Source organism: Osmia lignaria, chromosome 4 (genome assembly GCF_051020975.1).
Source record: "Osmia lignaria lignaria isolate PbOS001 chromosome 4, iyOsmLign1, whole genome shotgun sequence".
Classification (NCBI taxonomy): domain Eukaryota; kingdom Metazoa; phylum Arthropoda; class Insecta; order Hymenoptera; family Megachilidae; genus Osmia; species Osmia lignaria.
Window position 1 is genome coordinate 11,825,098 of NC_135035.1, and position 16,895 is coordinate 11,841,992.

Below are 16,895 nucleotides of genomic sequence, written 5' to 3' on the forward strand. Positions count from 1 at the left end.
GCTACATGTATTATTAGAACGAACGTGACTGCAAGTTTCAAAGGGTCAAAAGAAACACTTGTAGCATGATTTTCCAGGAAACACCTATTTTCTTTGTTAATTTATATATTTATGGATTTAGTATTGCATGGGTGCAAATAGAGTTAGTATTCTTTGAGAAATAATGCATTGCGATTTGACAAATTTATTTATATCTCAATATAAATATCTTTTTATTTTATTTATACCAAAAAATAATTTTGAGAATAATTATCTTCTGTTTAAGATAATAAAATAAAACAGAAAATTGCCAGCAATTCAGCCGATATGTTTCCGATGAAATAATTACGTAGATGTAAGTTTTTCAATAAAAACATAAATTCAATTTATAGAATATAGGTGTTTGCTTTACTGAAATCCTTCGATACTGCAAGTTACGATCGTCCTCGATCGAGATGGCGCTCTCGATTGTAATGGATTTGGAGCAGATGGGCGATAGTAAAATAACTCAAAGAGAAGGAAAATAAATGAATGAAAATTACGGTGATTCGAGCAGCACGGAAGCTTATGAAATATCAATAAAATAATACACGAAAGTGAAATATTAGGATATCTCTTAAAACAATCGTACAGTTATCACTGCAAGAGTTTATTTGAGGTCTATTCTAAGGAATGTTTGTATAATTTTAAGTAATAAAATTCTAAATAAATAAAAACTTCAAAGGCACATACGTAATAATTCTTAACTCGCATACAGGGTGTTCAGCGACAGGTGGGCATCCTTTGAGGGGGTGATAGTAGGAGTGATTCTGAACAACGTATTCCTTCACCAAAATGCTCGCAAGAGCGTAGTCTTTTAATTATTAATGAAAAACACTGATCAATCACAGTGCGCGGCCTCGGCCACGGAAGTGTCGGCTACGAGAAGCGCGTTCGACCGTGGCCGCGAACAAACTACTGCAGCGCGTCAAATCGTAGCCGACACTCCCGTGGTCGCGAATGAGCGTTATGTGTGTTCTACTTCCTTGATGTTTTTCATTAATAATTCTGAAATTAAGCCTTAACGAGCATTTTGGTAAAGGGTAAAGTTGTTCAAAATTACCCCAGCTACTATCTCCTTCATGGGTCCCACTCCTAGTCGAACAATCTGTAAACTTATTGCATATTTTTCAAAAAGGCTGTTTAATAAGTTCCATTTAGACCTCAAATAAAGAAAAAATTATATTATTTTGAACAAAAATCGCAACAAATTCCATAGAAATCCATTACTAATGGACTAATTAATTTCATAACATTTCATTTATTATTAGATATATTAAAATATCAGTTTCTATTAAATATCGCTATAAATACCCAATAGTCATTCATAATCAGTTAAATAACACTGTCACGATATGAATGCATGATAAAACAGTAAAAATGTTAATCACTTTCTGTTTACTGCATAACGACCCAAAGGCATATTATGCGTTTCTCTAGTTACTATCTAATCAGCTCGACGAACTTCTGCGAAATAATGACTAGACCGCAATTGTATTGGTATCTGAATAATATTCTGCGATGTCAAACGTAACAACACGTGGTTACTTCCTGTTGACACCGATTTGAAAGCATGCCTTGTTACTGTCTACTTTAAAAATGACAAATTGGGAGTCCGAATTTTTTCAAGTCCGTTCGAACTTGTAATTTTGGGTACTCGCACACCCGTACCACCGGTAAACTACCTAATTGTTACTTTAACACATTAACACATTATTTTCACATATTTTTTGGAGGAAGGAGGGTTACTCTAGTTCCTATCTAGTTATGTCAATGACAATACCTATCGCAATAGTCAATGTTGACCGTAACGTATCATTGATAATTCCGGAAAAAATGTGAAATTAAGTCGGATAATGGAACTGATAGAACGAAAATTCAAGATGTTTATAAATACAAATAGAATTAGAGATAATACGTCAATCGCTAAACTCACTTAAATTTATATTTACCCATTGGAAAGACTAGTATTCGTGCCAAGAATCTTTTCCTTTTTATAATTTTCTTTGAAAATAAAAAAATGAATAATAAATATCAACTTTATAACATTACTCTTCGACATTAATCTTCTTCGGAATCTCGGACGTCAAAATGTCAGTCCAATTCCTTACATTTTTAAATAATATCACTTTTCTTTATTATCGTTTAATTGCTCCTAAACTCAAGTGGTATACACTTTACGAAACAAAGATCACAATTTTTCCAAAGATCGAGTACATTCTATATCATCGTTTCTACGAAAGAGATTTCGATAAATGACTAAGAAAATATAAAAAGATAAATGATAATTAAATCTCATTGTTAGATACTTATCACACTTGCAATGATGTGCAGAAGGAGGAGAAAATGGACAATGGATAAACCAGATTTAATGTTGATAATAGTGTAAACACAGTTTAATATTTCAAACAGCACCGCGTATATTTTATAGGTCTGGGTCACGATTGACCCGTCTGTGAGTTACACCCATCAACGGGTTAAGCGCAGCGAAGCCTGCGTTCCAAGTGCAACGACCTTGAGAATTCGGCCTCGGGTTTGAACCTTTCGAAGGCAACAGCTTCCTGCCGTGTGTGCATGCTCGTTTTGCGTGGCACACGCGCGATTTTATGAAAACGATCGTTAGCGAACCAACGGCGCGTAACGATGACGTCAAGTCCCGTGTATACACACGGTGTGTAGTCGACGAGCCCCAAAGGTATTATCTTTCACGGTGCTTCCCACAGAACGATAAGCGCATTGGCGTAAGTATTGTAACTACTGTCCTTAGCTCGTAAGAAGTCTCACAAGACGATACAGGGGTAAGAGGAGGAACTACCCACACATCAAACGGCCCTGTAGTTGTGTATGAGCCTATTAGTCGTGTCACCGCTACCAGAAAATTTGTCAAGCCTCCATTTGAAAGGGGGCGAGGAGTGATAGAAATGTATTATTTTCATAGACTATGATAGTGAAAGGGTAGCATTAGTAGGTATGCATCCAGATCCATATCAAAGATGAAGAATAATATTCTACATATGTAGCTGTATAGTTTTTACGATGTCTAGCGTAGTAGAAACCTTCATCAAGAAAATATTCACACACAACTTTTCCTGGCATCTCCAATGATGCAACAAAACCACAATTACCATCCATACCTTCCAGGTAACAAGGTAACAAAGAATGGTATACCTTCTCTTAGGATCATGATCGCTGCCATAAATTCGATTCCTCCTATCGCTTTTCTCAGCATTATGTTGATCCGCCATTATAGGAACTAGTTAATTGCAATAAGTGTGCAAAGTTCTCTAAAGTTCTCATCGAACCGTTAAAAACAACAGAAAGAATCATATCGCGTGCGTTGCTCCGTGACAAAGAGACTCGCGTAACCAGGCAGGCATGCTCTAAAATTAGCACCTGCTCCTGACCTGGGTTTTAATCGTGTAACTCTCGGTGTCAAAATGCGAGTCGAATCTTGAACGCTTTCCATGGCGCCACTCTAACGCGTTCCTTTCGCGGACAAAATTGTACAGCCGTGCGAAACGACATGGGTACAGGGTGTTTCATTTAAAACTTGGTATGGAAGAAGAACACAGAGATTTAACAAAACGTACATATACCGTTTGTGAGGCTAATGTAACGCCTACCATGGGTGGGCGCCGGTCTTAGAAAGTGGAATGCAAACTTCTGACGAGAGTGGAAGTCTAGCGCCAGCTTTAGCAACCGTTTATTGACGAGCACGTTGCTCGGCTGCGTGTACTGCACTTTGAACTGAATTAACCCTTTCGTTGCGAACAACTTATACATATATAGGGTGTCCATACTAATTTATAACTTTAAATTTCTGCCATATGGTTTCATATATCTAACCATCTACTACTACTACTACTACTAATAATAATAATAATAATAATAATAATAATAAGATATATATTTTTCTATTATAATTATCGCTCACTTTTTAATTTTTATTCTATTTTAAAAAAATATCGTAAAAGTTCAAAGAGAGATTCAATTCCTCGAATGGAATTTATTAGCGCACGAAATGCCCGCATCTAAATTTAAAATCGTATGATATTTATACGATTCAAGTAAGAAGCAGGCCCTCGATTTTTGTTTGCTAATATAGCAAAGGAAAACAAACGTTATTTTTACTTCTGTAGCTTCACTCCCACGCCATTTTATTCGATCGTTCTCCGTCTCCACTTTTTGGTCGTTTAAAAACCACCTTCGAAAATAAATATATGGGAATTGATTCCCATTAAACGTTCAGGATCAGATTATCGGATACGCAGTTTATAATTCAGACTCCGTATCGAAACAGATGGTGATTTATTACTGTTTACCTCCACTTTGATTTTATGTTACCTTTGATAGGATGCTGTTGCAAAATTAATACTTAGAAATCGCATAATCTCTTCATATGCTATTTCATATTAAAAAAAGTAGAGAAGAATCATTAAAATTGGAAAGCTACGTAATGTTATATGCAAACATTGCAAATATATTGATGTTCTTCTGTTTCTGAAGAAAAAACGTTTTTAATATTCTAAAGCATCAGAGTGTTGAAAAGAATACACAAATAGATGGAAGAAGAAATAAATCACATACCTTAGTAAGTATTACAGATGAAAAAAGGGAAAACAGAAATTTTGGAAGTGGCATATAGTATGGAATTAATGATATCAGTGGATTGTATTTCGAAAAGCTAGTGGTACGCCTACTATGGCTGGCCGCCTTAGAGGCAGGAATGTAAATCTGCTAGACTCGCGAGACAAACCTAAGCGCCGGCTCCGATACACGCGCCGCGTGTCGATAGCTGCTCGCCCACGCGTGTCCATAGTCAAGGCACGTCCTGCTTATGCCATAAAAATTGCCGGACAAAACGTCGTATTAAGATTCGCGGCCTGAGACATCGAACAAACGTGTATTTTTATCTCGACTCAGAGTATAAAGACTTAACGTTATTGCAAGTAATCACTAGACTTTTGTTTTCATTCTTGTAGGAGAGAGTTTGTTCTTTGCTTCTTTTGCTTTCGTATAAACAAATGATTTTCTATGGTATCATAAAAATAAAATCAAATGGTGTTAAACTGTTCTTTGGATCTTTGGACGTTTATAACTCTTTAATGAAGCACTTTCAAATATGTATACATAGATCTAAATTTCCAAAAAAAAGTTATTGAGATTCAAGCATATAATATTGAATATTGCACAGGTGTAATGACAAATAGCGGATATTAAAGCAAACACGTACGAGTATCAAGCAACAAATAAAAGATATCAGTGCCAGTTAATACTTCGGTACATCTTAGTGAGTACATACACAATAAATTATACAACAAATGTAGGTATAATTAACATGTAAGTAATCCTCAAATATATTGACATTAGCAAATATCTGATTATGCAACGAACGTGTAACATTCAAGTAAAAATTACGATCCGATATAAGTGATAAAGAAAAAAAAAAAATAATAATAACGTTAACCAACATTCAATTATGCAACAACCGAGTACAAATCACCGATCGATCAGCATTGCATAAACGCATTTTCTTCGTTAGTAGAATTTTACTTACCCTTCGTTACTTTCTATTCTTACTCAATATTTCAAATTGACATTCAATGTTATCAAACTTAATAATAAATATTAAGTAAAAATGAAAAACAAAATTCAGTCAGGTAATGCAAATGATGGTGTGGTATGTATGTTGAACTTTATAGGAGCATTTAAGGCTACGATCAGGTGGTTGCCTCATTTTATAAGAATCGATGGGAATTGAACGTGGTGAAAGTGCGTTTTCAGAAAAATCCCAATTTCAAGCGAAATCCCTGCTTTTTGTTGCAACGATTTGCAGTATCAATTACGATGTACACTCGCAATGAAATCAGACTTCCCAAGGGGAAATGGCGATACATTTGCCCCAGGGACGCCTATGGGGAAGGTCGAGAACCGAAAAGAAATGAAAAATAAAAAAAAAAAAAAAGTGGAAAGAGACATTCAGCCATCATAAGTATTATGCAGCAAAATGGAAGCTTGAAAAATCACGGAACGAAACTGCGTTCAGGAATTCGCTCGGCGCCAAAAGAGGAATATCTATTTTTATCGCTGCATTCATATTTGCGAACGCGTTTTTTTCCCTTTCTCTCTCGATCGAACTCGGCAGAACGAACGTGTAATAATACATTAACACGTTGCTTTGTTATTCAGATTGAGCGACGATCAGCATAGCAATCGCGGTATAAACTGCTTCCAATTTAAGTTAGAAAAGAAATTTACGGCTGTTAATATTCGTTCAAGGGACCTCTACTCTTCTGTTGCGTTTCCATTTGAAAGCATTTGTGCAAACGATCAACAACAATGTCGTGATATTTTGTCTCCACTGATTGAGACTGATAGTAAAGTTCAATTTTGAGGTTAGAAATTTGATTAGAGGATCCCATTTAAAATTCACTTTTAATTGTTAAGTATTATGTGTAATTCGATATACTAAATTAAACGTTCAATACCGTTATAGCATGTCATATAATTGTTTCGTGAAACAATTTGACTGAAATTGGTTAAAAAGCTGTGAAACATCGCAAGTGGCCGGACAACAATGTGATGGAAAAGCACTGGTCCGTAGTCACGTGGTAGCCGGCCATGTGTATGCGTGTGTCCATAATAATAAATATGTCGGCGACGGGACCACGGTAGCTAAGTAACGTTAACACGTTGAATGCCGCAGGGGTCACCGGTGACCGACACTACTAATTGAAAGAAAATTCTAAGTAACATTAATACTATATATCCTTAGATAGCAAGTGTAATATTTAAATTAAGAAACGAAACGATGGCACTCTGAGCAATAAATTGCAGTAGAATTCAATAATCGCAATCTCAATAATACTTGGAAACGAACAAATTTGTAACATTGACTATTATGTACGAAATCAGTGATAAATTAATGAAACGTAGCGAAAACTAGTGCTCGCACACGTTAAGGTTTGTCACATGTCGGTGTCCGTCACGTGTGCATTATTTCCACGTTCGTTCGAAAACGTCTATTAAATCACGACGTCGAATCGGTGGCGAGCACGGGGCGCGATCGAGTAAACACGCGCACACGCGGACACGCATGCGCCGTGTTAAGTGGTTAACCTGCGGTAGCTTAGCGTTCCGTAGAGATAGTCGAAACGAATGATATTCCCGTGACGGCGACGTAATACCGGCCACTTGAATCGATTCGAAAGCGAACGGAGCCGGTTAACGAGTTTAACGAGAACATCGAGAAGAAGAAACGATCGCGTGACACTAACCTGTCGCTCTTGTCGACGACCGTCAGCGCCGCAAACTCCTGCAGCGGTGGTTCCGCGGAGATGCCCTGGGCCCTCTGCTTCCTGGGCCTGGGTTTCGTCGGTGTCAGCGGCGATTTAAACGGCAGAACACTTAGAAATTTGTCCAGGTGACTTCGGAGCTCTTGGATTTCGGCGTCGCGACGACAGAGGAGCGCCTCTAGCTCGGCAATCCTCTCGTCCTTCACACGGAGCAACTCCTGCAACTCCCTGAGGGTGCCCATTGCTGTAATCGCGGTCGCACCGGTGACGTTCGAGATGGCCCTCTGGCCAGCCGCGACCACGGCCACGGCGCCGTGCGTCGGCAGCTGTGGAGCGTCCTCCTCGTCGGCGAGCCGCTGCTGCGTCGACGAGAAGCACAAGGAGTCGAAGCACACGCGCATAGACACGCAGGCGTCGCCGATCGGCACTCTGCACTTGGTACCCTCGTCCATTCAACCCGAACAAAACAGCCGCGAGATGAGAACAGGAGCCGCGACGAGGAGCACGACCCGGACGGTGCGTCGTCGGCTCGCTCTACTCCACGATTCCACGATTCCGCGCTCTCCAACAGCGGAGGACCAACGTCCTCCACCGTCCTCCACCGTCTCCCGTGACGAGCTTCAACGATCACCGCTATCTCTCTTCTTCACCAAGTATTTTACATTATCTCTCTTTGTCAGTGCCTCCTCCCCACTCTCTTACCGTGACCGATAGATCTCCTCGTCACTCCATAACCCTTTCTCGTTCCCTCTTTCTCTATCAGCTGCATACACACGTTTTCTCTCTATCTCTTTTACAGTCTAGCCTCTCTCTGGAGTTACTTCTCACCGTTTTTCTCTCTCCGATCTTTAGCAGGTCTCTCCGTCTCTTTTCGTAGAAACATGTCTGCTTTTCCTTTTCACTGACGCTACTGTTCCTCGTTCCTCCTCGTTCGTTATCTTCGTTGTGTCTCTTGACACTTTCTCCCTCCTCCACTCTTTCACTTTTCAACGCACTGCATTTCTCACTCCATCACCGCTAATGTTTGTCTGGTTTGTGGTTTACAGTACGCTGTTTCTCTCGGATATTAATGAGTCGAGGTTCGGACTGGGACTCCACCGACCTCGCTGCCATCGCTATTGTTATCTTTTTCCTGATTCTATAGCGCTCGTTTTCTGTCCCCTTCTAGTGCGACACTGCAGCTCCTCGTGGCAGTTTAAATTTACTAGTGGATTGCGCCACCGACTGGTGCGCCATCTATGGCAGCCATTTTGTCGTAAAAGTTGCAGATGGCTCTTGTACCGGCCATTTGGATACATTTAAAGGGTTAGACACGGGTAATGCAGCGACGTGACATTGCCGGCAAAAAATGGGCCTATCTAAGAATAATTTACGAACTTTTATGATTGATTCTTAATCTACATACTTGTAGCAACTTTCTAATATAGGTTTTGTAAGAATTCAGTCACTAATTAATTAATTATGAACCCTATTATAAGGGCAGCGGCTCGAACCTACAATAATGATCACTCTAAAAATTGCTATTAATTAATTAATTACTTTCAGGAGGCAGATAAAACCTATACTATAAGAAAGCTACGGTGCTATTCTTTATTCTTTAATAATAATGATGAACTTTGACGCGTGAATTTCTTTTTCAGGTAACGTTCTATCGACTACGATAGCGATTTTCAACCCGATTTTTGGACCGGTAGGATTTTTATAACGTGTTTCTCGCTCATCACGCCACGTTGTGGCTGCGTGGAATAAATATCATAAACCGTAAGTTTATCTATGTCGGTAATTCAGTACAGCCATTTCCAAGGCTAATGTTCCAAGACTGATAACAGAATCCATTAAAATTCAAACAGAGGTATCGAGATCATTAACAGGATTATTTGAGTAGCGCTAACTAGCATAATTTACAGCTCAGAAATAATTATTTAATTCAATTATATAATATACATATCACGAAATGTGACATACATAAATGAATTAAAAAAAAAAATTCAATTATTTTATAATTAAAATTCTTTTTTATTATTGCAATTATATTGCAAAATAAAGATGTTCTTTAGAAAATATAAATTATATTTCTCGATAGAAATTTGGCATAAATAATAATATTAAATAACGAGATTACAGCGGTACTTTTAGCATACTGTTCGGTATACATAATAATTTGACGAAACAAATTTTATGTGCGTCACATTTCTAGAGATGACGCCACGTGGTCTGTTGATCACAAATCTTATCGCCTCACATTGAAAGCAGTTATGTATTTCGATTGAAATAATTTTAAATGATGGCAATTCTACAGCAGCGTTTAAATAGCAAGAATGTAGAGTTCGTAAATCAGTTAATGAAGGAATGTGTGGCGAGTGTCATTTTATTGCCACAAGTAGTCTGTCGATTAGATCCAATGCGAAATCATATTAAGACATTTTAGGGGTCTGAATTTATTTCTGACTACCACAGAAATAAATATGATAACTCTAAATTATAACTGATAAGATGAAGTCTATGGAATATATGTATTTATAGTCACAACTTGTTCTCAAAGATTGAATAAATAGAATATTAAATCAGACATACTTTCAAATGATTGAAATGAGCCAACCCCTTCTAAATTGACAAAAATAAATTAGAATAGCCTGGAGCGACCTGATCGGTATTGTCTCTGGCGTCTTGATGAATAGTTACGGAGTTATCCCGAATCGAACGCCTGGAGGGAGTCCAGGCTGGTAATAGTCCCGGCTGCTGGTCGGGGAACCGTAATGTCATAATAGAATAGCGATGTTAGTAATACCATCGCGTTGCAGCAGTGTAGGCAACCAGCCGATTGACTGGTCCGTGCTGTCGGGAGAGGCCCAATTTGCATCGCATTGTGTACTCGTTACGCCTTCATCCATGCTGCTACCCGTCTACGCGCGATTCCAGCGTCGGCGTCGGTGTCGGCGTCGGCGCGGATCGCCATACCGACGGCTAAACCACCGCCGTTCCAGCAATCAGCGCCCTGGGAGAACCGTGGAAACCGCGGAAACCCCTAACTTAATTATTGTTTCTGGCGTCGTTATCGTTATTAGTCGCTCCATCGGCCGGTTAACGCCAGAGAGAAACTCTCAGTTCTCGTTGTTATTTCCTTTCTGATAGTTGTTATACCTTTTTCGTTTCTTGCTACTATATCTATCTACCTTTTTATCATTTTTTTTTCTAATTTAAACCTTTTAGGAATGATAAATAACAAAATTATATATGTGACTCCAGCAGATCATCTGGTATTTTCAGTGTTAATAAAAGTTACTTTTTTAGAATTTCCATTAAAACTCGGATATTTGATATATAACGACCTAATAGGATCCCCAATGAAGAAGCATAAAAATGTAAGGAAACATCCTTACCTCTAGAAGGAACAACGCTTTCATCTCCTTCTCCCGTTACCATTTCACCCTCTTTCCCTGGACACCCTTCACGATCCCACGATCTGGCCTCCATCCGTCCGCGCCCCTCAAAATATCAACTAAACGATAACCACATTTATTATTCATCCGGCTGCCTCGTTCACTGCTCTACGCGGCTCCAATTTTGCAGAGTAGTTTTTCAAAGAATTCTGTAAGCGTGCCGGCGCATCGCGAGCGGGATGGAAATATGGAATCGAGAGAGGATGAGATATTTCGCGTGCTGGGCACGCGATACAGCGTGAGCAGACCGACTGAACGGGTTGGTCCATTTTACGCGTAAGTCGATGGTTTACAAGAAAAAATACTATTTTATTTAACATGAGAAAAGGTTAAAAAAATACTAGAAAATATTGGAAAGCATTAGAAATTCTTATGAAAAATTCTATTAGAAATTATTTAGTTTTATGGCGGAAAAGCTCTTAAGGCCTATCACCGTCATCTTGGAAATAATTCAATCGTCGCTGGAGGATGGCGCAGTTTCATTTTCGGAATGAAGCCACCGAGCGGTATATTATGTTTAATCTTGGCTCGGTTCGAAACCACCGAAACGTCTTGGAAAGCTCAACTGGGATAACTAAGATTAGTGTCGAGCGCATTGTGTGACAATTCATTTCGTGAAAATATTCACAAGTTATTTCTTATCCTCGTCGTCTTAATATTCATTACTACTTTTATCTACTTCGTTCATAGCGACACGAATACTCTCTTTATCTGTAAGAATGATTTTATTTTCCACTGACAGAAGTAGCTGAAGATATTTTCTTTTCAGCTTCGGTTTACACGGAACTCTTTCGGTTTTATTCCAGAAATAACGCATTTTCTTGCCACGAGTTTATTTTATGATCTTTACACGTCAATCTGTGTCAAGAAACGTCAGTTTATGTTCTTCGTGCTTCTTCTTTAATTTCTCTATTCTTCTTGCCAAGAATTTCATGCGAGTTGCCATTGCTTACGTTTGATGCGTACACTTTTCGTTTTATATTTCTTGGCAACTCACTTCGGTTGGAATAACTAGGTAAATTTAGCAAAAATAGAATGTAGAATAATTCAATTAAAAATTATTGTGCTCTTGTAAGATTCTTCTTTAACCCTCGGATAGCGAATACAAGGTAATTTTAACCAAATTGTAGATTTATTTATGATACACTTCAAAATTAACGAACATCATCCATGCAAATATCTTTTGGCACATTTCGCATTCCTTCAGACGTCAATCCGCGTCAAGATCACGAATGCCAGGTTTTTTTTCTAGCTTCTTCTTTAATTCCACCCCTCATCTCTAGCACCCTTCGAACGCGAAGACGCCGTCGTTGATCCTCTTCCCGTCTCTCGTTCCCTCTATGTCCAACTCCCCGAGGATGAAGGGATCAGAGGAGAAAGAGATATGGATTGACACTCGAATTCCACCGGTAAAGGATCCACCCTTCGCTCGGTCATTTTTCTTATCCACCGCGCATCCCAGCCAACCAACCTCTAATAAACTAAATTCATCAAATTCGACACCGATCGTCCATTCACGATCGTTTGATTTCTCTTCTTGAATCCTGGCTGATGTGAAAGGAGATTTAAAAAGATCCTTTCATCGTCAAAAACCTTTCATCCTCTTTAAAATTTATATAAAAGTATCCTTTTTCGGTTTTGTAAAATACTATAATTAATGTATGATCGGGAAGACTTCGATGATGTCTTCTTAATAAATGCGATTAGCCGTAAACATGTTGTTTTAAGGGTGAAAAGTCAAGTTAGGGTTTGCTCGGAACAAGGTGGAATCGTTTCTGAGTGACGGCGGACAGACATCCTGAGAGTTAAGGTTCCCGTCGGTGCTATAGGGGTGAATTTTGGGGGCGACAGATGATTTAGCGCGGTGTTTCCTGTGTCACTGTATCAAACATCCGTGAAAGTTGACAGCTCGAAAGAGACCTCGATATTCCTTATTTTTTCTCTTTTTCATCTTATAAAAGGAACGAGTATATTTTGTCATAACAATGCAATACAATTATTTATTTGAGAGACACTTTTGTAATAAATGGATAATTCTCTATCTTCACATTTCCAATTAATTAAATTATGTTATTTTATGTTATAGAGAGAACATTTTACCTATACCAACATCGCAACAAATAAAAAAATAAAAATAAATTCTAGTGATCTAGATGCCGCAAATAAACCGTGGGACAAAGTAGAATCAGCTTCGAAGTGGATGGTAAAAAGGTTGACCCAATAGAAGGGATTATTGCGCCTGAGCCGAAGTCGAAGGTGAAGGGGGTGGGGGATGAAAATAAAAGGACGAGCCAACAAAGCATTCGAAGCTGGAAGTCGATCCGACGCGTTGCAGCAAAGAAATTCCACCCCCTTCGCCCTTCGACGTCGAAACTTCCAGCATCACCCACCACCCTGTTCGAGGAAGGCTGGATGGTGTTCCCGCAGGAGGAACATGGCTCCCAGGCAGGATCCATCCTTCCAGCCACCCCGTTTTCTCCGACACCCCCACCTCTGGCCGCCTGGTTGGCCCCTCGTTGCATTTTAAATCAAAGCCCCGGAGGTAACGCAATCACCAGGCATCACGACGCTTCCACAATTTTCTACTTTAAGCTACTTTATGTATTAGTACCCCACCCGTGGCTGTCTCACCATCTCTCTTCCTCTCCCAAGGATCCGCAATAAAACCTCCCTCCCTCGACCGCCCTCCCGCTGGTCGGCGAGGCTGCTGCTACCAAGGCGAGCAGCCAGCCACCGCTGCTACATTAGTTACCCCGCCGCCCCGGTTCGAAACTCAGTCTTTTACACTCCGACAGATCCTCCAGCACCCCCTCGCGACCCCCCTTACTGCCCAGATGCGGCATAACGAGGTTATTTTATTAAACAACCTCCGCCGCCCGCTTCACGACGCTACTGGAATTCTTACAGGATTCAATGAGGAGTTTTACGGTGGGGGTGCATCTTGAGCTTACAAGTATCCTGAAGGGAGGGATTGATGAGGTGAAGGGTGATCGAAGTATTAGTTTATGGGAAGTGTTTGGAGAAGAGGTGGAGGATTTTTGGGAAGTTCACAGCAATTAGTTGAGTAAGATAAGTTTGTTTAGATGGATGATGAAAAAGTTTTTTGGAAATATTATACACTAACTATACACCAATATTAAAATGTACAATGTGAACATTTTTTCATATTGCTACAATTTATAATTTTTGTTTTTAAATTTCATAAATTAAACTATGTATGATAAATGTTTTCACCCTCGATTCAAACCCCAAATAAGAAAAATAATTTTTAATTTCCTTTCCAAAAAATGATCCTTGTAAATGGTATAGAAAAATTGAGAACATATAATTGGATATTTTCTGTGGAAGCCAACACTATATGAGGTGTATAGGGGGATGAAATTCTCGACTAGTTACACGGAGTATGGGTGTTCTCTATGTGGTGTGTAGTTCGCAAGCGTGGAGTGGTGTAATCTAGTCACCACGAAACAGGATTATTCTCCTAACTCGGTCTCTTGCTCTTTCTATCCCTCCTCCTTCCAGAATTTCGCCCTTCTGTGTTCTTTGATTGCTTCTCCCTCTTATTTTCCGATTTCTGTTAACTATTTTCTTCTGTTCTCTTTAATATCCTTTCACTTTTTCTTTTTTTTTTTTTCAATTTATTATAAATAATTATCGTGCTAGTATTCCTCAAGAGATTCAAATATTTTCTTTACCTCCACACTGTTTCCTTTTCCTCTTTCTCTTCATCTACTATTTATCTTCAAAACGTGTCCCACTTCTTTTCATCATTCATTTTGCTGCTTTTTATTCAAGAGTACCTTATTCCCTTTTCTTCTATAGTGTCTTTCATTCACATTCACCTGGTATCATAGTATCTTCCTATTGCGACGACTTATGTGCACTGTTCATCGAAAATCGTGCTATCCCCGAAGGGTTGGAAAAATCAAATGGAAAGAGAATATATTGACACGGATAAACGTGTGTTCGAAATCGTCATCGTACAAGTTTTCACGTTTTCTTGGTGACTATATAGGAGAATCTTGAATTTTCAGCAAAGTGCAATTCGATAGGGGAAGAAATTCGAGCCGATCAGAACCAAGAAAATTGCGGATGAATAGGAGGGTCTGATTTCTTGTATCAGAGTTTTATTAACTTTACTTTGGTTTAACCCTTCGAAACTGATACGACAGAAAAAATAAGAGCTGAATTGTGGATGAAATCTATAGAAACCTAACAATGAAACTTTTTACCAATTACTTCAAATATTCTCGAAATATCATTAAACCGAATAAACTCAAAATTCAATTAATTACTCCATTTGAAATAATCACAACTAACTTATAATCGTTCAATCTATAATCTGCAAATCATCTTCCTGAAAGCAACAGAAATGCTATAAAAACCATAAAACATCCCCAATCCCATCTCAACTTTCTCCAAACATCCTTCAAATATCCTTCAGGAAGCAGCTAACCCATCAAGCGGAACGAATCGAAAATTCAATCTTCGAAACCAGCAAGTTAAGCTCCTCCACCTAATCGCGATCGTCTGTAGAAAGAGGGACGAAGCAACCCCCTCCCATAAAATGACGTCTCTATTTGTATCAAGATTCCTCTCGCGCGAGGAGAAGCGTGTGTCGCGTCAGCCAGAGGCGAGAAGAGAAAAGGCAGTAAAGGGAGAGGGAGCGAAACGTAGCGACGGCGAGAGGAGAAAGGAGAAATGTAGCTGATACACGCGAGAGAGAATCACTATGGACGAGGGGTAAACACGATTTACACCATGACGACTATTGCCTCTCCTCTCGTCCAAAGTGCTACGCGCGTAGCTGGCGAGGGTGAGTTACAACACACGGGGAGACACTCGGTAGCCGTAGTAGGGATGTTTGTCGTACGCGTTATTTGGCCAATAAAACCACGTGGCGGCTCCACCACCCCCGCGTACACGCCGCTGGTGACGAGATCAACCCGGATAGTCGGACAGAGACGAGATACACGAAACCACGCCTTGGTACTCGCTCGACGCCTGCGTGGTTACGCCTATCGAGCACGCTTTCGCAGCCTGCCTCAACGTACTCGCGATACACAATTCAGCTGGGACCCTCTTGGACGGTTCAAATGCGATTCCTCCGGTTTTTCGTCCTCCACGATCCCGTACGCGATTTCCGGTCGACTCGACACTCGGATCAGTGCACGCTCGACTCGCAACGGGATACCAACTCACTCCCAGGGGATAGATGGCTGGTCATACTCGGTTTGGGCTAGTGCTCATCAGTTTGGTGCTAATTCGCTTGGACGTTCGTGTCAGTTAGGTCTAATGGATGAACTTTGAAGGACACGAAGTGATTCTTCAGGATTGAGGACAATTTAAGTGGAGGATTTTTTATTTTGGGAAAGAATAAGATGTTTGCGTCTGTGGATGAAAAGGTAACTGCTACATCAACTGAACAAAATTTAGAGTCCCATGATCTATAAGTCTTTAGAAATCATGTGTGATGAAAATCTGAACGATACAGTTCCCATCAGACCCAGAAAGTGATTCAAGGAAGGAGATTTCTGAGTTGGACCAGTGCACAACTTGATCAAACTTGTGCAATAGCAGTTAACGAACAATAAGCTCTGTGTGTTCAGTGGCAAAAAAAAGAAACATTGCTTTTGTTTCAGTGAATATAGACTTTTTAAAATTGACTCCGGGAGATTGTTGAAATAGATTGGGGAGATTGAGATTGAAATAGGGGTTCGGAAAATCGAAGGTGATCCGCAAAAGTGCGGAAGAGATCAGGAAAGTGTTGTTCAGCCACGAGTCCAGGATTCTCACCTCCGGAGGTGGTACCATCTCGCCCGGGGGCGCGGGGCCACCCGCGAGCCCTTCTTCGGGACACTATCATCCACCTACGCACAGTCCACCCCTGGTCAAGGTAAGTTCCTATTATTGTCTTCTATTTCATTTAACATCTTGATTGTTGCGGGGGTTATTTGACGAGGACTTCAGACTTTGCATAATTTAATTATTAGGAAAAGTAAAAAAACATTTCAATATAAGATTTCAAAATACATGATGATAATAATAATCATAATATAAATAGAAATTTAAGTAAATTATGATAAAATTAATATCACTAAAGCATTCATGTTGAAATTAATATTACAGAAAACAATTATCA

At 39.6% G+C, this 16,895-nt stretch overlaps 1 protein-coding gene across 1 annotated transcript in view; it reads right to left on the minus strand.

The window, feature by feature from the left end:
* The window catches only part of for (cGMP-dependent protein kinase for), a 34,845-nt gene extending 26,384 nt beyond the window's left edge, over positions 1-8,461 (minus strand). The window contains exon 1 of the mRNA XM_034322113.2: positions 7,296-8,461. Coding sequence (XP_034178004.2) covers positions 7,296-7,765 — 470 coding nt within the window. The 5' untranslated portion in view covers positions 7,766-8,461. The remainder of the gene's footprint in view (positions 1-7,295) is intronic.
* Between the last annotated feature and the right edge of the window lie 8,434 nt (positions 8,462-16,895).